Source organism: Solanum lycopersicum, chromosome 1, assembly GCF_036512215.1.
Source record: "Solanum lycopersicum chromosome 1, SLM_r2.1".
Taxonomy (NCBI): Eukaryota; Viridiplantae; Streptophyta; class Magnoliopsida; order Solanales; family Solanaceae; genus Solanum; species Solanum lycopersicum.
Genome location: NC_090800.1, coordinates 83,933,237 through 83,959,916, shown reverse-complemented (window position 1 = coordinate 83,959,916; position 26,680 = coordinate 83,933,237). Strand labels below are relative to the sequence as shown.

The following is a 26,680-nucleotide window of genomic DNA, read 5'->3' as shown; positions in this document are numbered from 1 at the left end:
TCGTAAATGAATGACTTTATTGTGTATATTTAAAATTAGACAAAAATGAGATCCTAATTTAGAAATATTATCCAAAATGTCATTCTAAATTAGAGGTTTACTCATAAAAGAATCTCACTTTCCACAGTGAAGTAAATATAGGAGTTTGTGTTCGCATGGTTTCAATATTAAGTCATTTTATAATTCAATTTATGTTGTACAAATGATATTCCGAAAGTTGAATAAATTTTTATATATTTTTTGAAATATTATACATTGTTAATTATTGTGATTTATAATGTTCAATATAAATAATTTCTTTTATGGCCAAACAACTCCCAAAAAAACAAAAATAAGATCACGACCAAACGCGTACAAATCACACAAATTTAGGCAGAATATAACAAAGATGGCATATACGACACAAGGGAGCAAGAAATAACATACTCAGTAAAATTTCACAAGTGAGATTTCCGAGGAGCAAGAAATACGAGTAAGGAAATTCAAATTATTTCAACATAGTAAGTTAAAAAATGGCATAAAAATTGAAAATAACATGGTTTGTTTTCTTTTCAAAATGATGAGCAATACATGTATGAGCAGCCAAACAGCCACTTGTTGCCTCTCAGATCATAACTCCATAGAATCCTTTTATAAGACAATATTACAATCAGTCGAACTATATATCAGGGTACAATATATCCCCTCTTCTTTAGCATGGTTTATCTGTCTTTTTTTTTATATAGCTATGCTGGTTCAGTGTGACCCTTGCAGTAGACCTCAGCGCAACGACAAACTGGTCTACCAGAGGATTCCCATCCATTAAAACCACGCTCTAATACCATAATGTTTTTTATTCCCACATCATCTTTCGATTCAGCTAGATATTCTGCAAGCCTCCTTGCACATTTTGGTCCTCGAACCTAGAAAATAGTCATTCACAACTCAATAAGTTAATTCATATGTGAAAACAAGAGACGTGGATAGGAGGTAGTATTCTCTTCTTGCACGACACAATTCAACACGTTAAATGAATAGTTTTTGAAGATGATGTAATATCAAGTTACCATTCTCAAAAAAAGAGATGATGTTGAAGAGAAAAGTAACTATTTGTAATTATTAGCTTAATATAAATTTAAGCCGAAAGGAAGTGCTACTATTTGCACTATGAGAGAAAATCAAGTATGAGAAATATTCATAACTACTACAAAAGTTAGAATTTGAGTTAACTAAGTTATAACATAATCATTCTATACCTCTAGACAACATTAGACATTTTTGCTCGTTCGATCTTTGAAAAAATCCATGTCTGTAATGTATTATTATTTTATTGATAACAAGGGAAACCCGCAGCCGCTACCCTATAGTTGAGCACAGGGTAAACCCTCGCTCCTATGCAATAGTTCACAAACCAACACAGGAGAGGTAAATCTGTAATGTATTATTAAACTGGCAATGTAAAGTATTATACCTTAAAGGAAATTAGAAGAGGAGAGATTTTGGAGAAAATTTTCTGTGTCTATTTCTATCCACTGTAGCTGTTTTATACAAGTTCTATACATAAAAATAAATGAGGAATGGAAATACAGTATTTACACCCTTCCATTCTTTATTTGTCTATGTACTAGCAAAAATAACTAATTATATTCTTGAGTGTGCATAGGACATGCTCCTTCACAGCTGTATTTGTGTGTGTGTACATATGAGATTATGTCCAGCTGATGTGAGATAAATGGTCCTCGGCTCTACATGTTTCCACCCTTATATTTTCACTAATTTAATCTCAAAACTTTGGACATAGACTTTCTGTAGGCTGAAAATTGATCTGTTTCTCTCCTCTTCTCCATTTCATCATCTTCTCCATTCTCTGTTTAATTTCTAGACCATGCTGTACACCAATATACCTTTAATGTAGTCTACGAGTATACTCTCTCTCTCTCTCTCTCTCTCTCTCTCTCTCAGTTAGCACTTCCTTTGCACTACACTTAGAATAGGGTCACAAGTGCAATTTCAAAAACCAAAGCAAGAATTAACATAACATGACCCTTTGGGGTTTAAACTATTGCTATTTCTCACACTTTTGAGAAAGGAAAACCTTATTTTAAAACCTTACCTCCTATTTCTAGACTTATTTGTTGTAATTACAAGTTGAAACCACCAGCTATCAGTTGTCTTTCCAGGTTTACTCCAGACTAGCAGCTCTGCAAATTACAACTTCATGCTTCTGATAATCACTACCTAGGATATTGCTTTGCCTTTCTCTACCTCTCTAGTCTAACTGTCTACCCTAATCTTTCTATATACTTTATTCATTGAACTTTTAGTCGTTGCTTCATCCATGAGATTGACATATATAGCAAACTTATGATACAAATGACATATCCACCAATGCTAGCATAAAAAGCTGGAGATTCTTCATCTTCTCCTTTATCGAAATGGATATACATTCCAAAGAGACCACTAAATAAAGTTTGATCAACTTTTTTATCAAAACTTTACATATGACCCAACAATGTCACCCACACAATCCTTCTGAATTTCGAATGATCCTCCAGATCTGATTAAGGAATATACCTCAATATAGAATGTTATTGGAAGGAGAAAAAAAAACCCGCCAACACGTTTTAGTTAAAGGTTAAATGGTAAAGGACAGAGCTATATTCGTATCAGAAGTTGTACCCACCAAATGACATTAAAACATTGTGCAGCAGAAGTACCTCTCAAGCTTTTACAAAGAGAAAAATGCTGCTATTTGTTCCTGAATATTCCAAACATGCGGAACTATGTATAATATAATGACTGTCTAGTGAACATCCGAAGTTGGACGACAATATATCCTTAATTTGCTATTAACCAAAGAGTAAAAGCTTTTGGTGGTAGGTAAAACTCATGGACGGAAACTGTAAGCCTATGCCAAACATGTAAGTAAATTAATCTGAACAGTCAAAGATTGGATTGAGAAGGTAACTTCAGGAACCAAAACTTTGAATCCCATAAAAGCCGATAGCCCTAATACCACCATTTGGTGTTTAGGGGGAAAAAGTTGTGATATTTGTGACTTGTGAGGACTCAAAGCTTGTTACTCCAGAGCAATTCCAGAACAAAACCAAGCTTTGAAGGTTTATACTAAGGCATAATGTGCTTTCAGCAAAGAGACAAAGATACCAGTGGCATGATTACTTTTAGTCTAAGAATTTACTTAGGGAGTCCAGAAATTTCTGGCATATTACATGTTAACTGAACCTCGGATCTCCTACAGGCACTATAACTAATTTTAGGACTACGTACACTACCTAATATTTCAGAGAAGCAGTTGAAATCGTACAAAATCTTCACTCCCATAGCTTTGAATAATTCAAAATTCAAAAGCCTAACTCAACCCAAAAGCTAGCTCAAGTGGGGAGGATCACCGGTACATTATCCAACTAACGTGGGACGCTAACTTACTCTAACAAACCCCTTAATACCAAACTCATACATGGACGGACTTGACCCTGATATCATGTAAAGATATGACACCCTAACCCAATCTCAAAATATAGGTCAAGAGGGAATGATTGTCAAATCCATATAAACAGATCACTAAACCATTTACACCCTAATGTGGGACTCTAACCCAGTCCAACAGATTAGGAAACAAGATTAGTCCAGGGCAGCTTCACAAAGAATTGCATTAACAGCAGATAAACAAAACACCCAAAAGGAATCTGTGCAGCAAACTATAGAATCTTTAACCAAAAACAGAGATACCCAATTAAGGAAATAGAAAATAGATATGCAAACATCAAAAAGTGAGTAAAAAGAAGTACTAAACAAGATTCAAACCTGGCTAAGAGCACAATGGAAAACAAGGGTATCTTTGCCATTAGCAGCCTGAATAAGACTGGGTATTTTATCAAGAAAAGTATCGCTCGCAAAGTGAAGCGACCCAGCTATGTGCCCATCGTAACTCCTCTCATCATCCCTGCAAATTCGAAGCAAGAAAATCAATATGGTACAACAGAGAGATCTGGAAAATTATGCAAGTGAAAATTGAGCTTTGTAATAACCTGACGTCAACGATGGCGATATTCGGACGGCGTTTGAGAGAGAGAAGCTGAGAGCCTGTGATGTATGAGATGCTCCTAGCCATGGGTTCCTCCTGTCTTTGGCTTGTCAAGTTTCTCCAAAAACAAGAAAACATGGACAAAGCAAAACAAAATAATAGTTTCAAAATTGAAGATAATTTTCCTTTAATATGTAACTAAGGAATATTATCATAATATATACCTACAAACATTAGTTTATTAATTAAAATATGAGAAAATTTCAAAAATAACTAAGATCTTGAAATATAATAAGGCTTTTTTTAGTTATAGTTGGTTTTAACTTTTATTATTAGCTATGTATTTAACGGAAGAGAAAGACGAACGAGATTGGGAGAGAGAGAGGAGAGAGACATAACTGATTTGTATATCTGATCGATAATTGTATCACTGCTATAATTGATTTGTATTTTTTTTTAAAAAAAATTACTAGAAGGAGGGAGACGAGTGATATTGAGAGAGGGAGGAGAAATACAAATGAGATTTGAGAGAAAGAGGAATGAGGCAGGATAGATACAAATGATTTGTATATCCGGCTGATAATTATATATCTAGCTAATAATTTTACCACGAAGATAATTGATACAATTGATTTGAAATTGTGAATACAATTGTGTCAAGAATATTGTGTGCAATTTATGCAAATCAATTTTGTCGAGCATATTAATGAATATAATTTGTATCAGCGAATACAATTGTATCAACAAATACAATTGAATTATAGTTGTAATTCGTAACAAATTATAGTTGTATGCATGTGAATTTGTATTCATTTTAGCCTTGTGTATTGTATTTATGTGTACTTACCATTTATATTCATGTCATTGATTATTACCATTTTTGTTAATATTGTAAAGAGGCAAGTGAGAGAAGGCAGAGATAGAGAGAGGAGAGAGACGGGTGATACTAAGGAAGGAGAAATTCAAAAGAGGATGGGACTCTGATCGTTTTGATTTGAAATAATTAATCAAATGAAAAATATATATTATGATTCTTTTTTTTTTAAGTTTTGTATGAGCATGTGTTTATATATAAGAGCCGTAATAATTTATTATTATTTTTTTGTGACAAATATTTTTTCTATCTTACCACGATATCGAAGACAACAATATACTCAACATACCATGAATAGTGAAGTTTTATTTATATCTTTTATTAGCGTTCTTTATTTAAAACTCAAATTCAAAATAAACTAAGTTTTGCCTAACCCCTTAGTTTTTTTCAATGTGAAATTCCCTATACTCCTTTTTCTTTTTCTCCTTTTACTTCATATACTCCTTAATTTGTGTAATTGTCACTTATATCGTAAAACATATTGTAACACTAAACGACTAACCAATTTGAACAGCAAAATTAAATTGAAACCAAATACATTTTAATTAATTAAAGAGTAAATAAGTATATCATACAACTAAAAATTGTCTCATTATCATCAGCAAACGAGTAGTAGATGAGAAAAAACAAAACTACTGAATATACTGCGTATATAATTTTACTGTGCGTAAGCTCTTCAATTAACAATTCATTTGGAGCACCAGATCGTTTTACCAAAATCCTAATGATTTATTTTAGAAAATAATAAGGGAAAATGAGGAAACAAACACCAAATTAAAGAAAAAGAACAACTCTATAGCTAGTCTACATAAACTTTCAATTTGAAAAACAAAAATCAACAAATAAGTATTCACAAATGTGGGAGTCAAAATCAAATTTGATAAGAATGAAATGAGAATGTGAAATTTCAAATTTATAATTGTTGGTTCATTGTGGTTTGACCTTTTTTATTTTGTTAGAAATTATGAGGGGTTTAATTAAAAAACTTGAACCCCATTTTTGAGCTTTACATATTAAAGTTTCTTATGAGTTGGGTAATTGTTGTTACTAAAAACGGTTAATGTATGATTTAATTAAGCATAAATCAGTAGCTACAAATTGATTAGGAGCTATTTAGAAGATCACCATTGAGGGACTTTGAGAAAAGTTCGAAGAAATCATGAAATTAGTATAACAATTTTGTGATATAAGAAAAGCGAAAGAATTAAAAAAAATGAATTAATTATATAATCTCCTATGAGAGATTGTCACATGAACTATTTTATTCAATTTTAGACATTTTATGTCGTTTTGTTGGAATCCATACGCGCCTACAAGAGGTGTATTTACCTTCTGGGACAGGTCGGCATTTAAGGGTCACAAAGTATCAAAAATAAAAAATTCAGGGGTAATAGGATCCCGTAAAGTATAAGACTGCTAGGTTAGGGGGCATTTGGCTGCAATGTGAGATCCTGAAAGAACAAAAGTATCGCCAACAGATATGATTGCAGTGTTCTGTTGTTCCAGCAAGTACAGTGAAACATACTACAGCACAAGAATATAAACATGCTTTGAATCACCAAGAAGCCTAATGAATGGCAGAAGAACAGATGATGAACTAGGTAAACATAAAAGTACGAAAAACAAGATGTTCTGTGACAAGAGGAATTTACAGCAGGAATAAGAATGAATTTTCGTATTCAGACCTTGTATGATATGGCTGAGATCAAAAACTGACATTCCGTTTGTCACTGATTTGTCTCTTTACTGGTTGGTTAGTGATCCTCTCATCTGCATTATCGAGAACATAAAATTCAACTGCCAGGACAGAATTTGTTTGCATTGCTCATCAGCTGGGATCCCTACGCTTTACTCTACTTTTCATCATTTCAGCCCATCTAGCAAAGAGACTTGAGACCTCAAACTTTCCAGAGAACTTCATTCGCTTAGCCAACTCCTCCAGTATATCAGGCTTACCACCCCGAGAAAAATCAGCAGCGAATTTGTTGTAGTCAAGTTGAGGTGCTTTCATGCCTTTGTCTATCATTTCCTCCAAGTATTTACAAGCCTCCATAGATCGCCCCTGCCCTATAAGCCCTCCAATGAAGACGGTGTAAGAATTTTCGTCTGGACAGCAACCCCTCAGGCTCATTTCCTCCCAAGTTGCATGAGCCATGTCATAGTTCTTTGTCATGAAGAATGATTTCATCAACATATTGTAAGTGTGAATAGTAGGTTGAATTCCATTTCGGATCATCTTTTTATACAAAGTAACTGCATCAACTGGCATTCGTCGATTTATTAGCAATTTGATCAGTGCATTATACAGCCTTGCATCAGGTGGGCATCCTTTTTCCTTCATCTCCGTCAGCAAGGCAAAGACTTTATCCATCCTCTTTTTGTTTCCAAAGCCTGTTACCAAACAGGTAAACGTTGCAGCATCTGCCTCACATCCAGAGCTAAGCATTTCCTCAAAACCGGCAACTGCTTCATCCATCTTACCCTGCTTACACAAATCCCGGATCAAGATCGTATAACTTCTTGTATTAGGTGATGGACCCTTTGCTTTCATAACCTCAAACAGCGTGATCGCATCAGACCTTTTTTTACACTTTAACAGCCCTTCCAACATTGTGTTATGGGCGACAATATCAGGCTTAAAACCCTTATCAATCATCTCATTCCACACTTTACCAGCATCCATCAGATTCTTTACCCTACACCAACCATTGAGCAAAACCGTATATGTTTGTAAATTTGGTGTGAATCTATGCTCCAATTTCTCAAACAATAATTGTGCTTCTTTCCCAAGCTTTGCCCTTCCCAGGGCATCAAGTAAACAATTGATTGTCTCCACCCCAACTTTAAACTTATACTTCTTCATCAACTCAAACATCCCAATAGCTTTCTTCCGCTCTTTTGCTGCAGCAAATGCTTTCATGGAGATCAAAAATGCCTCCATTGTAAGCAAACCTTTCTCCCCCATTTCTTCAAGAACCGAAACCATAGTCTCAAACTGCCTCGTCTTTCCAAGTATTGCCATCATTACATTATACGTTCTTGAATCATGAGCATACCCTGGCCTCATAGCCGCCCAACAAAAGAACCTGAATGCTGGTTTTCTAGCATGCTTGAACCTCTCCAACACATCTACTACCAAATCATGGCTTAAGTTGATCCCACATTCATCCAAAACAGCCTCCATATTCCGATCTAACGAAAACAACTCATCAATAACCTTACACACCCGTTCCACCTCTTTAGGATCCGCCTTCGACTCCACCACCCTCTCATCGCTCTCAGTATCAACATCATTATCACTTTCTAACTCACCATCATTATCTACACAACTACAAATTCCCCTACAACTCAACCTCAAATTCGAATTAATACCAGTAAAATAAAAATAACCTTTTGACGAAAAAGGCGAAATCTTTCTGGAATTACTAAATAACAACTTCCCTTGAGAATTACAGAGTGAAGTTTGTACAGTGCTAAATTTCTTAGTATTGAACTCCAAAAACTTCACATCTGGGTGACTATTGGTAACATAAAAACACCCTTTTGGCAAAAGAGGCCAAATTCTTCTGGGATTACTCAATGACAACTTTTCTTGAAAAAAACAGAGTAAAGTGGGGTGTGGCAAAAGAGATGAAACTTGACAATGAGAAAAATGGATACTACAATGAGCAAAAGAATGAAACAAACGAGACAAGGGCAGAGAGCTACCAAAAATACAGAAGGCTTGCTCTCTTCTTCTAAATCTTCCTCGTAGGCTTGCCTCTTGTTGGTCATCATCAACAGAGGATAACTGGGTGGCGGCGCTGTTGAGGAGTTGATAGCCCTTGAAGCTGAGCAGTGGAATTGTGTGCTCAGAAGGCTTAAAGATTGCAACTTTTTCAAGATTCCTCATGGAAATAGCCATTGAGAGTCCATTGGAAGTGGAAAAAATTGCCACCAATTTGGGATTTTTGAGCTAGTTTTGCAAGATCGCAGCAGCGAGATTTGGGCCTATTGGAAATTTTTGGCTATTAAGATTATGCTTTTGTTCAGAGTTGTACAGTGTGCATAGTAACTTGTACATTATCTTGTTCTACTAAAAAAAAGTTCCCTTTTTTAATGAAAACACTTGCAAAGTGTTCCAATTCAATATTCCGAATATTTCTGGTATAAGTTATTCTTTGTCAATAAGTTGTTAAATTAATCACATAAAATATGTTATTTTCTTTTCATTTTTAAATAAACACTCCGTTCTAATGAGATAGTTTGAATTTTTCTGATAGCTCTTTCGACGATGATGATATTGTGTTAATCACATAAAATATTTTAATCTTCTTTAATCATACGCATTCGCTTTAGTAGTCATAAGACCTCATGTATTTTCTACTTAAGATTGAATGATTGATGTGTTTATTATTAAAGAATGTTATGTTTTATATAATTAACTTAACTGCTTTTTTTAAAAAAAAATTATGAGAAATTGATTTGTTCATTTAAGTAGAATAATCTTAGACATAGTATATTCCTGAAGAAAAAAGTGATTATAAGCTTTATCTTACATCAATAACAACTAGAATGCTTAAATTTGAAGTTAACTGAAATCGATTACATAAATCATCACTAATCATGTCGCAGCATATTTCCATGGTAGCTTTTACTGAAACACTAATTTGATTGTACCCTTTAGCGCCCACCACTGAACACTTGCTGCTTCTTCACTCTACAGTCTACTGTTTCACAAATTATTTTTGTAATGAGTGACTGATAACAGCATGTCAAAACAAGAATCATTTCACCTGAGCAAATTATGCCACAAAAGTACCCTACAAGGCAACAACCTTTATGATTATATCCTTATGAAATGATGATTTTTTTCTTTCTAAATTGTACCAAATAGGCAAAAAGTATATATCATTTTATAGAAGAAAGTAACTGATTGCTATCTGTTCCTACCAAGTTTGTAGTACAGACCAGACAATAGTATTATATTAATCATGAAGTGATAAATGTTTGATAAAACACATATCATGCATTTATTCGTTTAATATGAATCCCTCTGAACAGAAGAGAAAGATGGGAACATAGCAATTCACTAACCGAGTGTCGTTGAGCACAAACTGTCCAGCCATCTTTTGGAGATATATAGAGTACTAGTCACTCAATAGATGGGCAAGGAAACAGTAAGACAACCCAGCCAAACTGTTCTTAAAGTTATGTTTATAAACAAAATGTTCAACAGGAGTCTCTTTCTATGTAACATATGTACCAAATGAAAATTACATATAATATACAACACAGTTTCAAAGCATCACTTCAACAAGTCATTGCCGAGAAGAAAGGACAAAGGCCAATTTGACCTTGCCTGGAACATCTCGATTCGATGATAAACTACAAAGAAAAAGAAAAAGGAAATGAAAAAGAAGACTAATTGCTCAATGCTCATGATTGAGCAGCAGTTTCTTCAGACACTTGCTCTGTCATTGTATCAGAAGACTCCTTCATCTCTAAGACGGGAATTTCCTTTATCTCCTTGACAGAAGCAACGTTTGTCACCTTAACCAGAGCTTCATCTGTCTCTTTCATTGGAGTTCCATTTGACTCTGCTATTGGAGCTTCCTTTATTATCTCCTTAATTGGAGTTTCCTTTATCTCCTTAATTGGTGTTTCCTTCATCTCCTTCAAAGAGGATTCCTTTTTTGCTTTCACCAACTTTGTAGGTTCTTTGACTCTAGGAGTTCCATTACTGATTCGACCACTCACACGATCTTTGCTTTTGGGGGTGGGTGGGGTAGGACTGCCTTGTTTGTAAACACCAATGCTGTGACGACCCCTAGCAGAAGCTTTCTTTTCTTCAGGAGATGCTCCGACTGCATCACTACAGCTCTTTCTACGGGTTAGATTTGGTGATTTGGCACGAGTGACTGGTAGCTGCATGCAAAGCAGGAACATTTTTATTTGCTTACAAGGATACAAACTCAATCTAGTACATCAGAAAAAACAGAACTCAAGATTGTTGCATGATTGTTTGATCAATTACTTGGGGAGTAGAAGACACATTTAGGTCTAAATTACATTCAAAATATGTCATTTATAGAGTCAAGTTGCTTCGGTTATGTCTAATACCATCGCTTTCGAACATAGACTAAACATGCAAATAGAACACATGCATTCCACAATTGATTGCACTAACTAGCATCTTCATGTTTTATCTTCTGAAATCCTTTTTGAGGCAACAACATTTGTAACTGTGATTTATCACATGGCATTGAAGTTAGAAAATTGGTCATTCATATTTTATGCTAGCCAAACCCTTGCCTTCATTGGACAAGTTTCTTATACAGGATAGAAGGAAAAATATTAGCAAGAGGAACCAACTTCCAACTATAAACAAAGAGTATATATATACGTGAAGAGTACCTTCTTAAGTTCAGCCTTTGGAGGTGGCCCTTCACGGTAAAAATTAGGAACTGGATTTGCTCTGTAGGACATGGCCTTTCTAAGCTGTTTAATTGCTGCCTCTTCCTCTTCCTAAAATTGTAGAGAATAAGTTAGGGGTCAATTATCTTACTTCACAACGTGTCATTTTTCTCCCCACCAGGCCTAAAGGTTGGGGCAATCAAAATGTTGTGAGAAACTAATCCATGCATGCTACAACATAATACCTTTGTTCTGGCTGCATATTCTTGTTTCTCCGCCTCCAGAGCTTTGTGCTTTTCCTCTAACTTTGTGTAATACTAGATAATAAAATGAGAAAGATTGAGATAGCAATGTTTGTTGAGAAAACAAAGCACAATTACAAGTTAATTATGAACGACGAGAGGAGCTTAGTTTGAACAAGAATTTCATTCAAGTTTCAGGAAAATACCTCTTTACGTCTCGCTGAGCGTTCAGAACATTTAAATGTTGGAGCTACAGGAACAGTAACCTTGGACCTAATTGTCCGCACAGAAGCTGCAGTTCTATGAAAGATAAGGAAGATTTCCCAGAAGAACAAGGAAAAAAACAGACATTTTTGATAGTGAAGTCTGCAAAAAGAGGAATTAGAAGTCCAATAAAAGGATACGAGGAAGCCAAAGACCAATTATCATCTTCATCCTGCATCCGCAACTTCCTTGTCATCATGGGAGAATTTTGCTGCAACAAGATAAAGGATTCTCAAGGTCAGTGGTCTGATCATAAGGGCACAAGAATTACATGACATCAGAGGAGATACAAGTATTATATAGAGTTATGAAGGATGTGAAATAATGAAACCAAAAGACTGAAATAATAGTATGGAAGCCTGATAAATTCAAACAAGATACTGAATTTGCGTTCGGTACAGGTTGCAGTAAATTATCGTTCTGCTTGCTGCAGCCAACTTTTTGTCCTTCTTCATTCAGTGACTAACTCACTTAAGTTGCAATCCAAAATCAATCTATCTACTTTTTGGCAAAACCTGAGTCATGATTTGCTGAAGATACCCAGTTAATGCTACTGTGATATCAACATCAAAATTTAAGCCTATTTTGTTTACGTGGTGATGAGTTCGGAGCTTCCCACTAAGCATCCAGATATCATCATAGAACTTAAATCTTGACATATTTATAGAGGAGTAAGAAGTTATGCATTAAGCATCAACTCGTTTCAGGCTATTCATTTTACCACTCACACCACCCACCAAAACACCACCAAAACCTACAGAAAAGAAATCATTCTCTGGATTTTATGCTGGTTCAAAAATACTTTAAACATTGTCAGATAATCAATAGCAGGATTTAGCAAGCAGTTTTTCTGGACATCTTTGAGCTGCAAATAAAATCCACGGCCCCTTACAAATGCAATCCTTTATATGGTGGCAAATAACAGAGTCCAGATTATAAGAACTGCAGCATATTCCAGATTGTTCGTATCAATTTAAAGCAACAAAATCTTACATGCAATTTTTGTGAAGTCATAGGAGACTGCAGATCGATGGACTTTGATGAACAATTCGAGCCAGCATCAACAGTCTGAGTGTTTTCATGATTTTCAGATTCATTCCCTGATGAATTCATAACTGGGGGGGCTGGACTTTCAGTTGCTGCAGTAGAATCAGATGAAGGTTTCATTGGTGAGCCCAACTTCTTGTCACTGGACTTCACAGCCTCAGTCTTCGTAATTTTTCCCTCAATCGGGCCAGGTTCACAGTTAGTGCTTTTCACAGATAGTACATCCTGCTTCTCATGGGCTTCCTCCACATGTGTGCCATTTGCAGTGTGATCCTCTGCCTCAAACTCCTTTGCTTCAACCCTTTCCTTGGCAATTCTGGGGGCAACATGGACTGCACCATGGGTGACACCATTTGGCTTAACAGTAGGTTTCTTATCAGAACGTAAACCTGTAACGTCTCTCCCCATCACCTGCAAGAAGAAATATACAGAATAAAAGCCTAAAAATGCAATCCCTCAAGGGTAGATACACTTATAACTTGTGACTCACAGATGAAAGGACTACAGGACATGCAGAAATAAAGTCATTACACACTTCATTGTTTGATCACAAACCAAAAAAGATAAACAAATAACTAATAAAGCGTAACACATACATTTCTAACCCCAGAAGGAAGAAGAAAGAACGAAGTCCCCAGAAATATTCTAGAAGTCAAGAAATGCAACTGTATCACAAATTCAGACAAGTATAATTCCAATGATTCCCAAAATGATGTCCCCGTCGACAACATTTGGCACATTATGGAGTCAAATAAACCAGGTTGCAGATCTATAAGCAAATAAATGCATCTTCTGTCTAATAGCTTAAGCCTTAGGTGAGGAGATCAATCCATTCAACAAACCAAGTGATAATGTTACAAGCTCAGTCCTTAGTCCAGAGAAAAACATATTTAGTTTTCTGAGGACAGAAAATGTTCAGCTGATCAAGCAAAATATTTCCATCAATATAGTAATCACAGTTAGGACAGTCGGAAGCATTAAGGTAAAGGTGCAAGCAAAAAATAACGAAACAACAGGAGTCTCCAGCGACCTGCTTTTAGATCCCAATAGTTCATTTATTTTGTTTCAGTAAAGCAGTCCGAAGAATTAGCATCTACCTAGCAAATCAAGAATATATTCCTGAATCGAAAGAGAAGTTCTTCAAAATTCAAGAAAGTCCTTTTTCCCTCATATCAGGAATTACCATTTATATAGTGACCAACTTTACATATGAAAGAATCTAATCCCCCTATGAAAATGACATGGCCCGACAAACAAAGTCTTTGAGGTAGAGATCAAAAAATCTAACCCTATAGGTTACCTCTCAAACACTAAAATTGGAGAGCCAAATAGAATGTTACAAGGCCCCAAAAATATCTTAGAATTGGAAAATTTACAGAACTAAAAGGGGAAAGAACTTGCAAGAAAGAGAGAGATCAGGAGAATATCCTAACCACCTCAGAATGCAAAGTGGCACAATATTTTTCAAGGGAGGCCACACTTAAAGAAAGAAGACTCCCAAATGTCTAATTCCAATCATGAAAAAGCTCATGACATGAAAAAGAAACTAATCTCTGAAATCTGAATATTGCATAAGGAAAAAAGCCTCACAATTCACAAATCTCTGGGTGCACAAAAGAAAGATAAAACAGAAGGAATAAATGTATCTATCCAAATTTGCAGAACCAAATGCTCAAATCTATCAGAAATGTGAAAACTCTGGCGCAAAAGAAGAGGAAGTAATAATCTTCTAACCAACAGAAACACAGCCTAAACAGCCCCTTCAGTAGACACAAAAAAGCATAGCCCACCCTTGAAAACCAGAAAAAAATGAAGGAAAAATTTTTTAACAAAAAAAAAAGAAAAAAGGAATCAACCCAATCTAGTACCCTCAATGCCTCCAACATATGCACCAAATTGCTCAAATACATAACAAAAAACAAACTTCAAACTCTTATGCAAAACAAAAAAAGAAGAAAAAAAAAAGCCATAGACATGAAGGCAAAATTCCCACAGCTCAAACACCCACGAAAATAAAAATAAAAATGAACCAAACTCTCAACCCCATAAACAGAATTAGCTCAGAAAGAAAGAAAAACACCCTAAAATTCCTCATGTTCAAACCCCACTTCCATTTTCCAAGATTTTAACCAAAAAAATCCAATCTTTACCACAAAACTCAAACACCCACATAATAAAATGTGTTCATACACAGAGAAAAATGAACAACAACAAAAATTTACCAAAAACTTGAGTCTTTCAGCTTAAGAACCTAACCTGAAACAACCCCACCAAAGAAAAAAACAAAAAGAAAAGAATGGGGGATTTCAAAACATGCAGATCAGAAGGAAAAAATAAATCCTTACGAGGTTATCTTTTATGACCCTTTAAGCTTCTGATCTGATAGAGATCTCTTCAAACACAGCAAAAACACAAAACCCCACAAACGTGAAACCAACTCTTCTTCCTCCTCCTCCTCCTCCTCCTCCTCTGCCTCTGTTTTTTGTTTTCTCTCTGTAAAACTATACAAAAAAAAAATGTTTTGTGTTTACTTTTTTTTTATTTTATGTATGTATAATTGTTATGATTATTGGTTCTCTCTTCTGTCTGTCCTTTTCTTTCTCCTCTTCTCTCTTTTTTATCTTTTTTATTTTTTTTAAATAAATTATGCTTCTTTTTTCAGCTCCATTTTTATCTTTTTTCTTGGTCAATCTCGAGTCTCAACACCGTTATTGTCGGGCAGTTGCCTGTACAGTAGATCTATAGTCATATCAATTACCATTAATATTTTTTCCTTTTTTCTTTTTTTCCTTATAAATATCAATTTTGTAATTTATTGGAGGGAAAAATGAAAATTTATATTTTTATCTTCTTTTTTTTTTTTGGGTGGTTGACTGCATTTTAGGGAGTATATAAGATTTTATATTTATATGAAAAAGTGGGGCTAGCAAATATTTTATTTTATTATTTTGGAAGTTTAAAATTTAAAATAGTAATCCCTCCTTTTTCCATCTCTTTCTTAAGTTTTCAACCAAAGAAGGGGGAGGAATTCAATAAAGCTACCCATGTTGAATCAAATACTCAAAGTTAGTTGAATTAAAAAAATATTTTTTTTGATATGTTTATTAAAATTTGACTAATTTAAATCACGTAAGAATTTTATTTAAAAGAAAACATTTTCAAATTAGACTCAAAAATTGAATACGAGATTTCGATTAAGGAGGAGCAATCACGTCTGTTGATGGTAAAGTTAGTTGAATAATAGTATCTTTTTAAAAAAATTATAAAAGTATTATTTTACAGTTTACTTTTTATTTTCGAGTCTAATAGTGAATTTTAATCTAAAATATTAATAAAAATAACAATTAGTAGTAAATATATTATATAAATAATAACATGGTTAAGTTGTATTTGCCGATTGTGGAGTCGATTTATGATTTCCTTCTCATAAAATTCGAAATAGAAATTTATACTTAAAAGTGAAGTGAAAATCAATCATCTCAAATTGATATCTTTCTACTTTTAGATAGTTGAGACAAAGCACCACATCTTGTTTTTTTTTTCGCGTTATCTCGAGCTCTCACACTTCACAACTTAAATTGATAAATTCTCAATAAATGAAAGAATCAAAAATTTAAACTAAAACTTTTTTTTTTTAATTAAGCAACAACAACACAATCTAGTATGTTGAAAATATCATCATTTTACTTTGCCTTGTCCAAGAGTTTTCAGAATAGTATGTAACTAAATCATAAATATGAAAAAAAATCATTTAAATTTTGCTTCACTTAATTATATTTGGTACTAGGTAGGGTAGGGTGGGGGTAGTCTAAGGGTGGGGCTAAGTTAATATTTGATAATAGCAGAAAAACTCGCAAATCATTTGTTATTTCAAATTTATTCAAAATTATAATTTGTAGTTTAAGTATAAAAAGAAAATTACTCGATATAAATTTAAATTAGTCGGAAAAAAAAATTACCTCGAGGGGTATGGTAGTAGTAGTAATTTTTTGTTGTTATGGTTTTAGACAAAGGTAGGGTTTACATATAGGCCTTCTGTCACTCTGAGCCTCTCATCTTTTCGCTTTTTTGTCGGAGATGCTTTTATTGCCCTTTGCCTGAACTAGTTTTTACCCTACACTTCAAATTTTTTTAAATATTTACCACATTATTTTACATAAAAAAAAATATGTATGTGTACAATTTGAAATTAAAATATATATTAATAAAGTAAGATTTAAAAAAATATATATTTAAAAGTTTAAATTGTGTTTGGACTTATTTGTTTCTATCTTCCTATATTTTGAAGGAAAAAAAAAACAAATTTTATAGTTAAACAGTAAAATTTATTATTAATATTGTTTAGAGATGAATAAGCGTCAAATATTCTTTAGCTGTGAGTAAAATAACGACGGACCAATGATGAAGTTCATAATTAAATATTGTAATTTTTAGTGGTGAAGTTCGAAATAATCAAACATAAAATAGATAAGAAATTCATGATTTATTTGTGTGCGCTTTCAAAACTATATATAGATAGCTATGAAGAGAGGGGAGAGAATTTCAAAAATGTCCGGGGTTTTGAGTTTCACCGTACGAAGGTGAAAAATTAACAGATATTAGAAATATAATTTGATTCGAAAAATAAATCAATCAATCATTTAACTAAAGCTGAAATCAAAATCGAAGCCAAAATCAAGCAACAATAATAGCGCATCGGAAAAGACTATCTTTTTCAATTTTTTTATGAACTAGCAATGTATTTTCATACATAAACACAAAAACTCACCTCTATCTATCTCAATTCACACCTTAACTACATATGGAAAAAAAATTTATTTACGCACTTCGAATATATTTTTTTTTAACAACTTTTTCCGATATTTCCCAAATAATACAAAATTGACTTAACACCAACATGAGTGTTGCTACATACACTCAAATAAAATGAAAAAATTGAGACTATTATTGATGATAATACTCCTTTAATATTTTGATGTTAAGTTACCATAAGAGTAAAGTTAAAAGTTAGATGAGTTTGTTAAGAAGTTATAATGATGAAATATAATGAACTAATTTCTAGTTGCATGGTGAAGTCATATCACCAACATTTGTATGACAATAAATGTGTGATATAAGACATATATACTATAATTTACACCTCAAGTCAAAAAATTAGTTGAAATGTTACATGTAATTAATTAAATAAGCTCAAATCTACATCCAAATTAGGTATTTTGTTAGTATATTTATAGAGACATTTAAACCTTTTATTTTAATGCATTAAGTATATCGAATTGTCAATTTCTTATTCTCGTGTGATAGAAGACATGAAAAGATCCTCTCCATTACTATGTTGTCCAATACTTTTTAATGGCATAGTAAATGAATGTCATATTTATAAATAAAAAAATAGTTTTCTTGTTAATTTTTTTATCAAAAGAATCTTACATTAAATAATATTAAATCTGAAGTGTTTATATGTATTGATACTTCTTTAATTTTATGTATATGTTAGTTACCACATTAAAACTATTCTAAAAAGTAAACCGACACAAAAATTGTGAAAATTTTTTATTTAACGATTTAAAATTTTTAGAAATAGACACATGAACAAGTCGAAAGAATTTGATTGTTAATATATATATATATATATAATTATTTTAATCATACATAAATAATATAATTTTTTGACGAAGAAGGTTTGAATAAACCGATTACGTATAAGGTGTCTCTCCCCTAAATAGCAATTGAGTGTTTGTCATATTTTTTATGTGGAGAAGGTTGAGGCTATTTTATTCAATAGTCACATAGTTTTCTTCATTTGTTCTTTGTATCGTAATATTATTTTAAAAATACTTGTTTTACCTCACAAAACAAGCAATACTGTTCGTACATTTGATCTTCTTCGAATTCATGAATAGTATATGTTATTGAATTAGTTATACATAAATTATTTTTATGCGTTGTTTTATTTGATGTATAAAAATAATAGCGTAAATTGTATACTATGGTAAAAAAGATGTAAAAAGAAATATTTGAGGGGCCATTGGATCTTTAATCATTTTAATGCATGTATTAAAATTATTGTATTGCCAATACTTATAAATTATTGATATTTGCAATACACACTTTAATATACGATAAAGAGTGGTCCCTCCGTCCATAGTTTTTTTATACTAAAAATAAATATTCAAGATTAATTGTCAATTGAAACAATAAAAAAAAATATTAGTTGTTTTTTTTTCAGTTCTGCCCTTTATAATTAATCAAATTACAGCTTGTATTAAATTTTTCTTAACGGAAGTGCAATTGTGAATGAAGGAAGTATAACTAAAGGTCGAAAAAGAGTACCAAAAAAATATATATTAATAATACTCAGCGCTAATGTGTACTTTTCTAATTTTCTTAATACATTTTACCAAACGATCCATTATGATTAACCACACAATATTCAAAATTCTCCAAATATTTGGAAACTTTATTTATTTATTGTGAAGAAATTTGAGAAAGAAAACTATAATTAAAGTTTTGTTGACAAAGAGGCAAATTGGTAGAGCTTTCATCCTCTAATTTTCTTACAACACTTTAATCCACCAACTGACAGAGAAAATTAAACTAAAGTATTAATAAAATATAAAGTATCAAAATGAAAAAGTCATTACAAAAGTGAACCCAACATTGTTATTTTTAATATTATATGGTACACGTTCTTATCTTGAAAAAATATATATACACAAAGATTCTTGATATATACTTACTAAAGAAGAAAAGATAATTAGGGTCCACTAATCAGAAAATTTTCGGTAAGATAGTGATTAATCAATAATCAAGACAAAATATAGATTGCTTGCAAGGTTTGTGTTACGATAATAATTATTAAATTGATTAATTGCTTAAGATCAATTCAAATCTTTCTCGTAAATAAATTTATTAATTTAGTAAGATGTAGTGACAATTATAAATAAATTGATCAAGTTCTTAAATCGTTACATATTAATCTTAGCAAGATAGGCGATCGATAATTTTATTTTATTTTTTAAAAAAAATCATTTTTAAATATACATAAGTGCCTTTCATAGTTAGATATTCCTTTTGTGGCGACTTAAATTAATTATTCAGTATTAAAATTTAATGACAATGGGTCAATTGGTTTTGTTATTCGTCAACAACTTGTTTTAAATATTAAAAAATTAAAAGAGATTTGAAAGTAGCATATAAAAATCAGAAAAGATTTTTTTTTCTTAGAATTCAAATTACGAGCCGTCATAGAAAGTTTTTTTTCTTTTTTTGCAATTACAATAATAATTTTTGTATCGCAATTTAAATTACGTAAAGTATTTTATTTTCGTCAAATTTCATGGAGTTATGCTACTAGACCATGATAAAAATGTAAGGAAAAAAATGTGGGGAAGTAATTAAAGAAAAGATAACTTTTTATTTTTTTGTGTTTGATTACATCTTTAATAATTCTCTCATCCATTTTAAATTGTATATTCGAATGTTTTGATTTGACTTCTTAGTCTAAATTGAACACCAACGATATATTTAATCTAAAGTGGAAAAGAAAAACACTTGATACTTTTGCATAGACATATGTTATATTTCTTTAGTGGAGTATTTATTATTTAAAATTAATGTTGTCCGCCAATAGTTCTTAAAATATATAAACATTTGCTTTAGTACAACTTGAAAAATATGGAAAAAAATTAATATATATTTTAATAATGTTATTAGCAATGAGCAAGAGTCCTTTTAATCATATTGAATATAAATTTATTTTATTCGTATTGAGTTAAATAAAAAAATAAAAAATTAATTTTTGCATAAAATTCAGGAAAAATAAATAAATATGTGATATCATTTAAATGAAATGTTTTTAAGAAAGAAAACCAAATCACTTTTGTCATTTATTTTACTTTCGAAAATATACAAAACTAAAAAAAAAGAGTTGATTATATGAATGCTCGTTAATTTATAATTATTTTTTACGAAAACTAACAAACACATGTCGATTTACAAAATAACGAAAATACAATTGAAGAAAAAAAAATCGCAAAAATTAGTACCGTCTTTGAATGGTACATAAATAATAAATCTCAGAGGGTTAAAATGAACAGAGGGTTAACATGGAATATAACTAAAATAGTGTATCAAAATAAAAAATAAATATATATATGTTACGTCTATATTTTTTATAAATACTTAATTTTTGACTTTCTAAATATTATATTTAAAAAAAATTATTTATTTTTGCGTTAAATTAAAACAAACTACAAATAAATAGAACTATAGGGGATCAAAGTTATTAGAAGTATTACAAAAAGTTGAAGGCCATGGGATGACAAAATAAAACAAAAAAAAGTAGTAAAGTCGGCAAATGTGATTCAAATTATGCCTTTTTATATTTTGGTAGTCAAATATTGGAGTCCACAACAAGATTTGCTAATCCTGCTCACCTGACTTGTCAATTCCTTTTTTTCTTCGACTTTAATATAGATATTGAATATTTAATATCTAGTTTATAGCTTATTTTAAAAAAATTATGATTTCTCTAGTTAAGCATTGTACGATAAATTCTTTTAGTGAAATTCTTTTATTATTTATACATTATTAAAATTATTTTTTAAATATATATATAATAGATGTCGAATCCTCTTTTACTAAATTTTAAATTCCTTTTAAAATTTCTGACTCCGTCATCTCTGATCACGATTTTGAAAACGTATCAATTATCAAAATTTCAAAGAGAGTTCAAAACATATATGCAATTAAACACGATATTCAAATCTATATGACTTCATCTTTTATATTAATACATAGTATTAAATTATGAGCGAACAATTAAATTAGTAAGTATGCTTTATTCGCTCCATTAATTATTTCATTAATATATATTCCTTTGTCTTTTTTAATACCTATCTTAATATATTAAGTGCAATTAAAAAAGAAGTTTAAATATTATAGTATACAAGTTGGGATTTTAATTTGAAACATGTAAAGAATGTGTTAGGAGAAAAAAGATGGGACCAAATATAAGTGGGGATCGTAAGGTAGCACGTACATACGTAAAGTAGGAATTAGAGGTGGGGAAATAAATTAAATTAAATTGAATTGAAATGTCAACGGCGCCAATCAAATAAAGCATGAAAACATTAGTCGGTGGCATTTTTGAATTTGATTACTCATGCATCCCCAAATCATCATTATTATTTATTTTTTTCGTTTCGTCTGATATCTGATACTCATATTAAAGTTTGATATTTTGAATTTATATTACGTAAAAGATAATTTTTTTTATTAAAAACTCTTATATATATAAAAATCGAATTTGATATTTTTGATTAAAGAAAAACTATGTACTATCGTCATTGATATTGATAATTTTATTGTTAAGAATAGATTGAAAAGGAATGTAACAAAGAAAACGACTTGGCCTTAGTTAATTTTTTTTTATTAATCGTGTTGGAATTCTCTTCTTATTTTCTTCCATTTAATTTGTCGAAAATATAGCAAAAAATATTTAGCCTTTTTGTTGATTTACATTGTGGGTCAATCTTGTTTCATGATGGACGGCACATTCTCAAGGTAGGGATTTCACTGTATAGGTGTAATGTGAATTCGATAGAAATTGGTTTATCGAAATTTAATAGTTTTAACGCATGAATTTAGTTAGGATATATTTTTTATTGGAAGATATTTATCTTCATTACTATTTTGACTACTATTTTTATTTATGTGTAGTCGAATTGAATATGTATCCTCTTACTTATTTATTTATTTGTACACTAACTAATATTTTTAAAATCAAAAATAAATTATTTTTGGCGTAAGATATAATGATTTTGAACTTTTTATAACTAAAATTATTTTTTTTATTGAAACTCAAAAATACTATTTAAATTAATAAATATTAATTCATCAATTAAATAATATTTCATAATTCTAACAATATAAATTCAGAAAACTTCTGCCGTAAATTTAAATATATATATATATATCATAGCCAAGTGTGTTTTGATATAACATAAATATTTTCAAAAATATAGTCTTAAAATTCTAATGGTTGGTTAGTCAAAATATTTTCTTCAAAAACATAATTCTTAGAATTTAAGAAAACTCCTTAGAGAAGTAGAAAAACAAATTTCACACAAAATTCTCATAATCCCCACCAACCCACTCTCTTTCTGAGATAAAACTTACTCGCACCGGAAATTATATTACACAAAGTCAATATATACATGTCATGTTTTAAAAATAATTTTAACGATATAAAAATAATATAATTTTTTTACTAATTTTTTTTTAATTGAACCTCTCAATTCTACTTATTTTATTAGCTCTCTTGTCATTCATGACCTCTCTAGGTATGCAAAATGCTATTAATATATGATTTATTATTTGTGAACAAGACTTGGAAGCATGTTTTAATAATTGAAGAGCGGTAGTACAAAGTAAGTTAAAATTGGCCATCCATCATAAATTATTCATGAAAATCCCCTTTGAGACATTATTGCTGGTGTTAGTTACAACATATATATTAATTGAGTACCACAAATTCTTGGTAGTTGGATTTGTGGAATAAAATCAAAATATTCCTAGTACCAACCTTATAATTTTTCAAAACAAGACAAAAATATAAGTTTGGTAAATAATTATTAAAAAAAAAAACTTTTTTTAAGCAATACATTTCCATTTTTAAAGTTAATAGGATAATATTAAATTATCCTTCTAAACTTTTTGACATTATTTTCATATATAATTGCTTCGCTGAACTAATTTTTTTTCTTTTCTGAAGTTGTAAAAGCAAACTTCTCTCATTATTTGTTCCATATGATGCACCGTGTTAATATTTTTCTTCGTGATAAAAGAAAATACAAAAATAATTAGGGATGATGCACAAGTACTTCTCAATATATGTCCGAAATTTCAGAGACACACTTATATTATACTGAGGTCCTATTATCCCTGAACTTATTTTATAAATAATTTTCTACTTCTTTTCGATCTACGTGACACTATCTTGTGGAACCAACACTAATTGACTTTTTTTTCAAGCTAATGTCATGTAGATCGAAAAGAGGTAGAAAATTACTTATAAAATAAGTTTAAGGGTAATAGAACCTCAATATAGTATAAGTGTGTCTCTGAAATTTCGGGCATATATTGAGGGGTACTTGTACATTATCCTTAATTATCCAAAAATATATTTTCCAATCTATATCTATCTTTGTTATTGTTTTACACTATTGTTTGTGGTTATAATGTAAATTTTATAATAATTGCACACGTATCAAGGATGTAATTATGGAAAAGAAAAATTGGCCTCACTTACATTGCCTGATTATTATCTCATTTGTTATTCATTTTCCTAATTAACCCAATAATTAATAGTAATGACCACTTTTAGAAAAAAAGTTCTCTACTTTTCTTCTGAAAAAAAGCCCTTGGAATATTTTAAAACAATTATTTTTTTGGTCGTGTAAAACAAAGATTTAAATGAAATAGTAACAAAGCTTTTAGAATTAACAGTAAATAAGAACATTTTTAATGAATTTTTCCTTAAAAAAAAAAAGAAGAAAAAGGTTGAACAAAGATTAAAATTCGGAGTGCTTTTTCCCAAAGAGTTGATTAGACTTGTGGACTTATAAGAAGAAAAATTACCAGTTAATAATCTCTAATTAGTGCGTAATTTGCGTGGATCAACGAAATTACTTTTTGGTTGAACACTTAATTTATAGTTGCAACTATTAATTAATGATACTCTTTTTTTTTTGGTGGTTGGTTTTTCACCCGGTGTTTAATATCACATTGGAGTTCGACTAAATGTGAATTTGAGCCGAAAAGTTTTACATTGGAGCTCGACTAAATTTTGAATTCGCGTCAAAAAGTCCCACATTAGAGGTAAAGGGCTCCCTAACAAAAGCGACTTTGTACCTTAATTCGAATTCGCATCGAAAAGTCTCGATTCGCGTCAAAAAGTTCCACATTGGAGGTAAAGTGCTCCCTAACAAAAGTGATTTTGTACCTAAATACGAATTCGCGTCGAAAAGTCCCACATTGTGGGTACGACAAAATTTGAATTGGTGCCGAAAAGTTCCACGTTGGGGGTAAAACGCTCATTAACAAAAGCGAAATTCGCGCCAAGAAATCCCACATTGGAGGTAAAGCGCTCCCTAACAAATGCGACTTTGTATCCAAGAGGGACTTTGTATCTAAATTCGTATTCGCGAGGGACTTTGTGTTGGGTTTTAGCAAGTGTGAATGAAAAAAGAAAAGAGAGAATATGAAAAGTGAGGAAACTATTTTGGAGGGAAAATGAAAAGTAATTTGCAAAGTGCAAATGAAAAGTCATTTCTCCCATATCGGCAAAACAAAGGGAAATTGTTGTCCTCATAGAAAGAAACTCTTCCATTACTTCTTAAAGAGCTAAGAATAAGATGCCCCTTGTGCCGCCGTCGTTGCTCGGCTTCGGAAAATGATTTGATTGATAAATTTTTTGGACAAAATTTATTTAAATTATCTCTTATAAATTTGCGGGTAACGGTAACATTCTGAAAAGTTGTTACTCTTTCCGAAAAGTCGTTACTTTCCAAAAAGTCGTTATTTTCCTAACAGACATAATTTTTCGAAAAGTTGTTATTTTTTCCAAAAGACACAACTTTCTGGATAAAATGGGTCTGAACAAATTTCACTGAACAGGCACGTTCCTTGCTGAAAATGGCTATAAAAGGAAGTCAATTTTTTATTTTTTCAAACACGAGGGGATTAAATTTCTAAGAACACACAATAGTTTCTGTGGACTCGAATTAATTCTTGTATTTTATGTATTTTCTGCTTCATCTTATTTCTGTTTCTGTTCATTGGTTAACCTAATAAATACAGGTTACTATAAGAATAACATTTTGTACCCAAGAAGGCTTGAACTTGTGACCTCTTGATTAAAGATAAAAGAATACTTACCATTCAATCACAACCCTTATTGGTTAATTAATGATACTAACCAACTTGAAAAAAGAGAGAAGCTTTTTCCAACTATTTATTAGTTCTTATAGTATTAAAAATAACTAAATATATTGGATTTTCATATAACATTTTAAGTTCGCATTACACGTGATGTGTAGAAAGATAATTAGGTATTAATCATATTTTATTAAGAGTAATTTGTTTTTGAGGAAGTATTACATGTGATGTGTAGAGAGATAATTAGGTACTAATCCTATTTCATTTAGTGCAGTTTGTATGAGATTATCAAAAAATAGAAAAAAAAATATGCGTAGAAAGATATTTAGGTACTAATCCTAATTTATTTAGAGCAATTTGTTTGAGATTATCAAAAAATAGAAAAAAAGTATGTGTAGAAAGATAGTTAGGTACTAATCCTATTTTATTTGGAGTAATTTGTTAGAGATTAGCAAAACATAGAAAAAACATGTTTAGAAAGATAATTAGGTACCATCCTATTTTATTTAGAGATATTTGTTTGAGGTTAGCGAAAAATAGAAAAAAATATTTGTTTTGACATTAAAAATAAAAATATTTCCGTTGCCGGGACTTGAACCCGGGTCTCTCGGGTGAGAGCCGAGTATCCTAACCAACTAGACTACAACGGAACTTATTATTTGTAGCTAAATTAATATAATATAGAGTCGTCGAATTGAGGATTTGAGAGGTGGTTGGAAGAAGGGGCTCAACACATGCTTTTATCAAATCGAACTCCTCGCACTCAACACACTCCGTCTTCACCCACACTTCACAATTTATATCAAATATTTAATAATATTTTTAAAATTATATATAATATAAGATTATATTTTTAATTCATATATTAAAAAAGGAGAAGAGCAGCAAAAT

The 26,680-nt window shown here is 31.3% G+C and overlaps 3 protein-coding genes and 1 non-coding gene across 4 annotated transcripts; all 4 read right to left on the bottom strand.

Annotated features, from left to right (window-relative positions):
• Positions 1-467: 467 nt before the first annotated feature.
• On the bottom strand, positions 468-4,509 carry LOC101257112 (dual specificity phosphatase Cdc25). Its single transcript, XM_004230034.5, has 3 exons — positions 4,029-4,509; positions 3,805-3,943; positions 468-902 (listed from the first exon to the last, which is right to left on the bottom strand). Exons 1-3 carry the CDS (start codon positions 4,160-4,162, stop codon positions 726-728), a joined length of 450 nt encoding a protein of 149 aa, XP_004230082.1. The 5' UTR covers positions 4,163-4,509; the 3' UTR covers positions 468-725.
• A 1,838-nt stretch (positions 4,510-6,347) lies between these two features.
• On the bottom strand, positions 6,348-9,933 carry LOC101256809 (pentatricopeptide repeat-containing protein At3g62470, mitochondrial-like). The gene has a single exon (XM_004230033.5). The coding sequence runs from the start codon at positions 8,800-8,802 to the stop codon at positions 6,727-6,729; it is 2,076 nt and encodes a 691-aa protein (XP_004230081.1). The 5' UTR covers positions 8,803-9,933; the 3' UTR covers positions 6,348-6,726.
• A 144-nt stretch (positions 9,934-10,077) lies between these two features.
• On the bottom strand, positions 10,078-15,724 carry LOC101256524 (protein WVD2-like 2). Its single transcript, XM_004230032.5, has 7 exons — positions 15,193-15,724; positions 12,794-13,258; positions 11,941-12,011; positions 11,743-11,836; positions 11,540-11,611; positions 11,295-11,405; positions 10,078-10,805 (listed from the first exon to the last, which is right to left on the bottom strand). The coding sequence occupies exons 2-7, from the start codon at positions 13,253-13,255 to the stop codon at positions 10,317-10,319; spliced, it is 1,299 nt and encodes a 432-aa protein (XP_004230080.1). The 5' UTR covers positions 13,256-13,258; positions 15,193-15,724; the 3' UTR covers positions 10,078-10,316.
• Positions 15,725-26,366: 10,642 nt separating this feature from the next.
• Positions 26,367-26,439, bottom strand: TRNAE-CUC (transfer RNA glutamic acid (anticodon CUC)). The gene has a single exon. It is a non-coding gene; the product is annotated as a tRNA-Glu (tRNA).
• Positions 26,440-26,680: the final 241 nt, after the last annotated feature.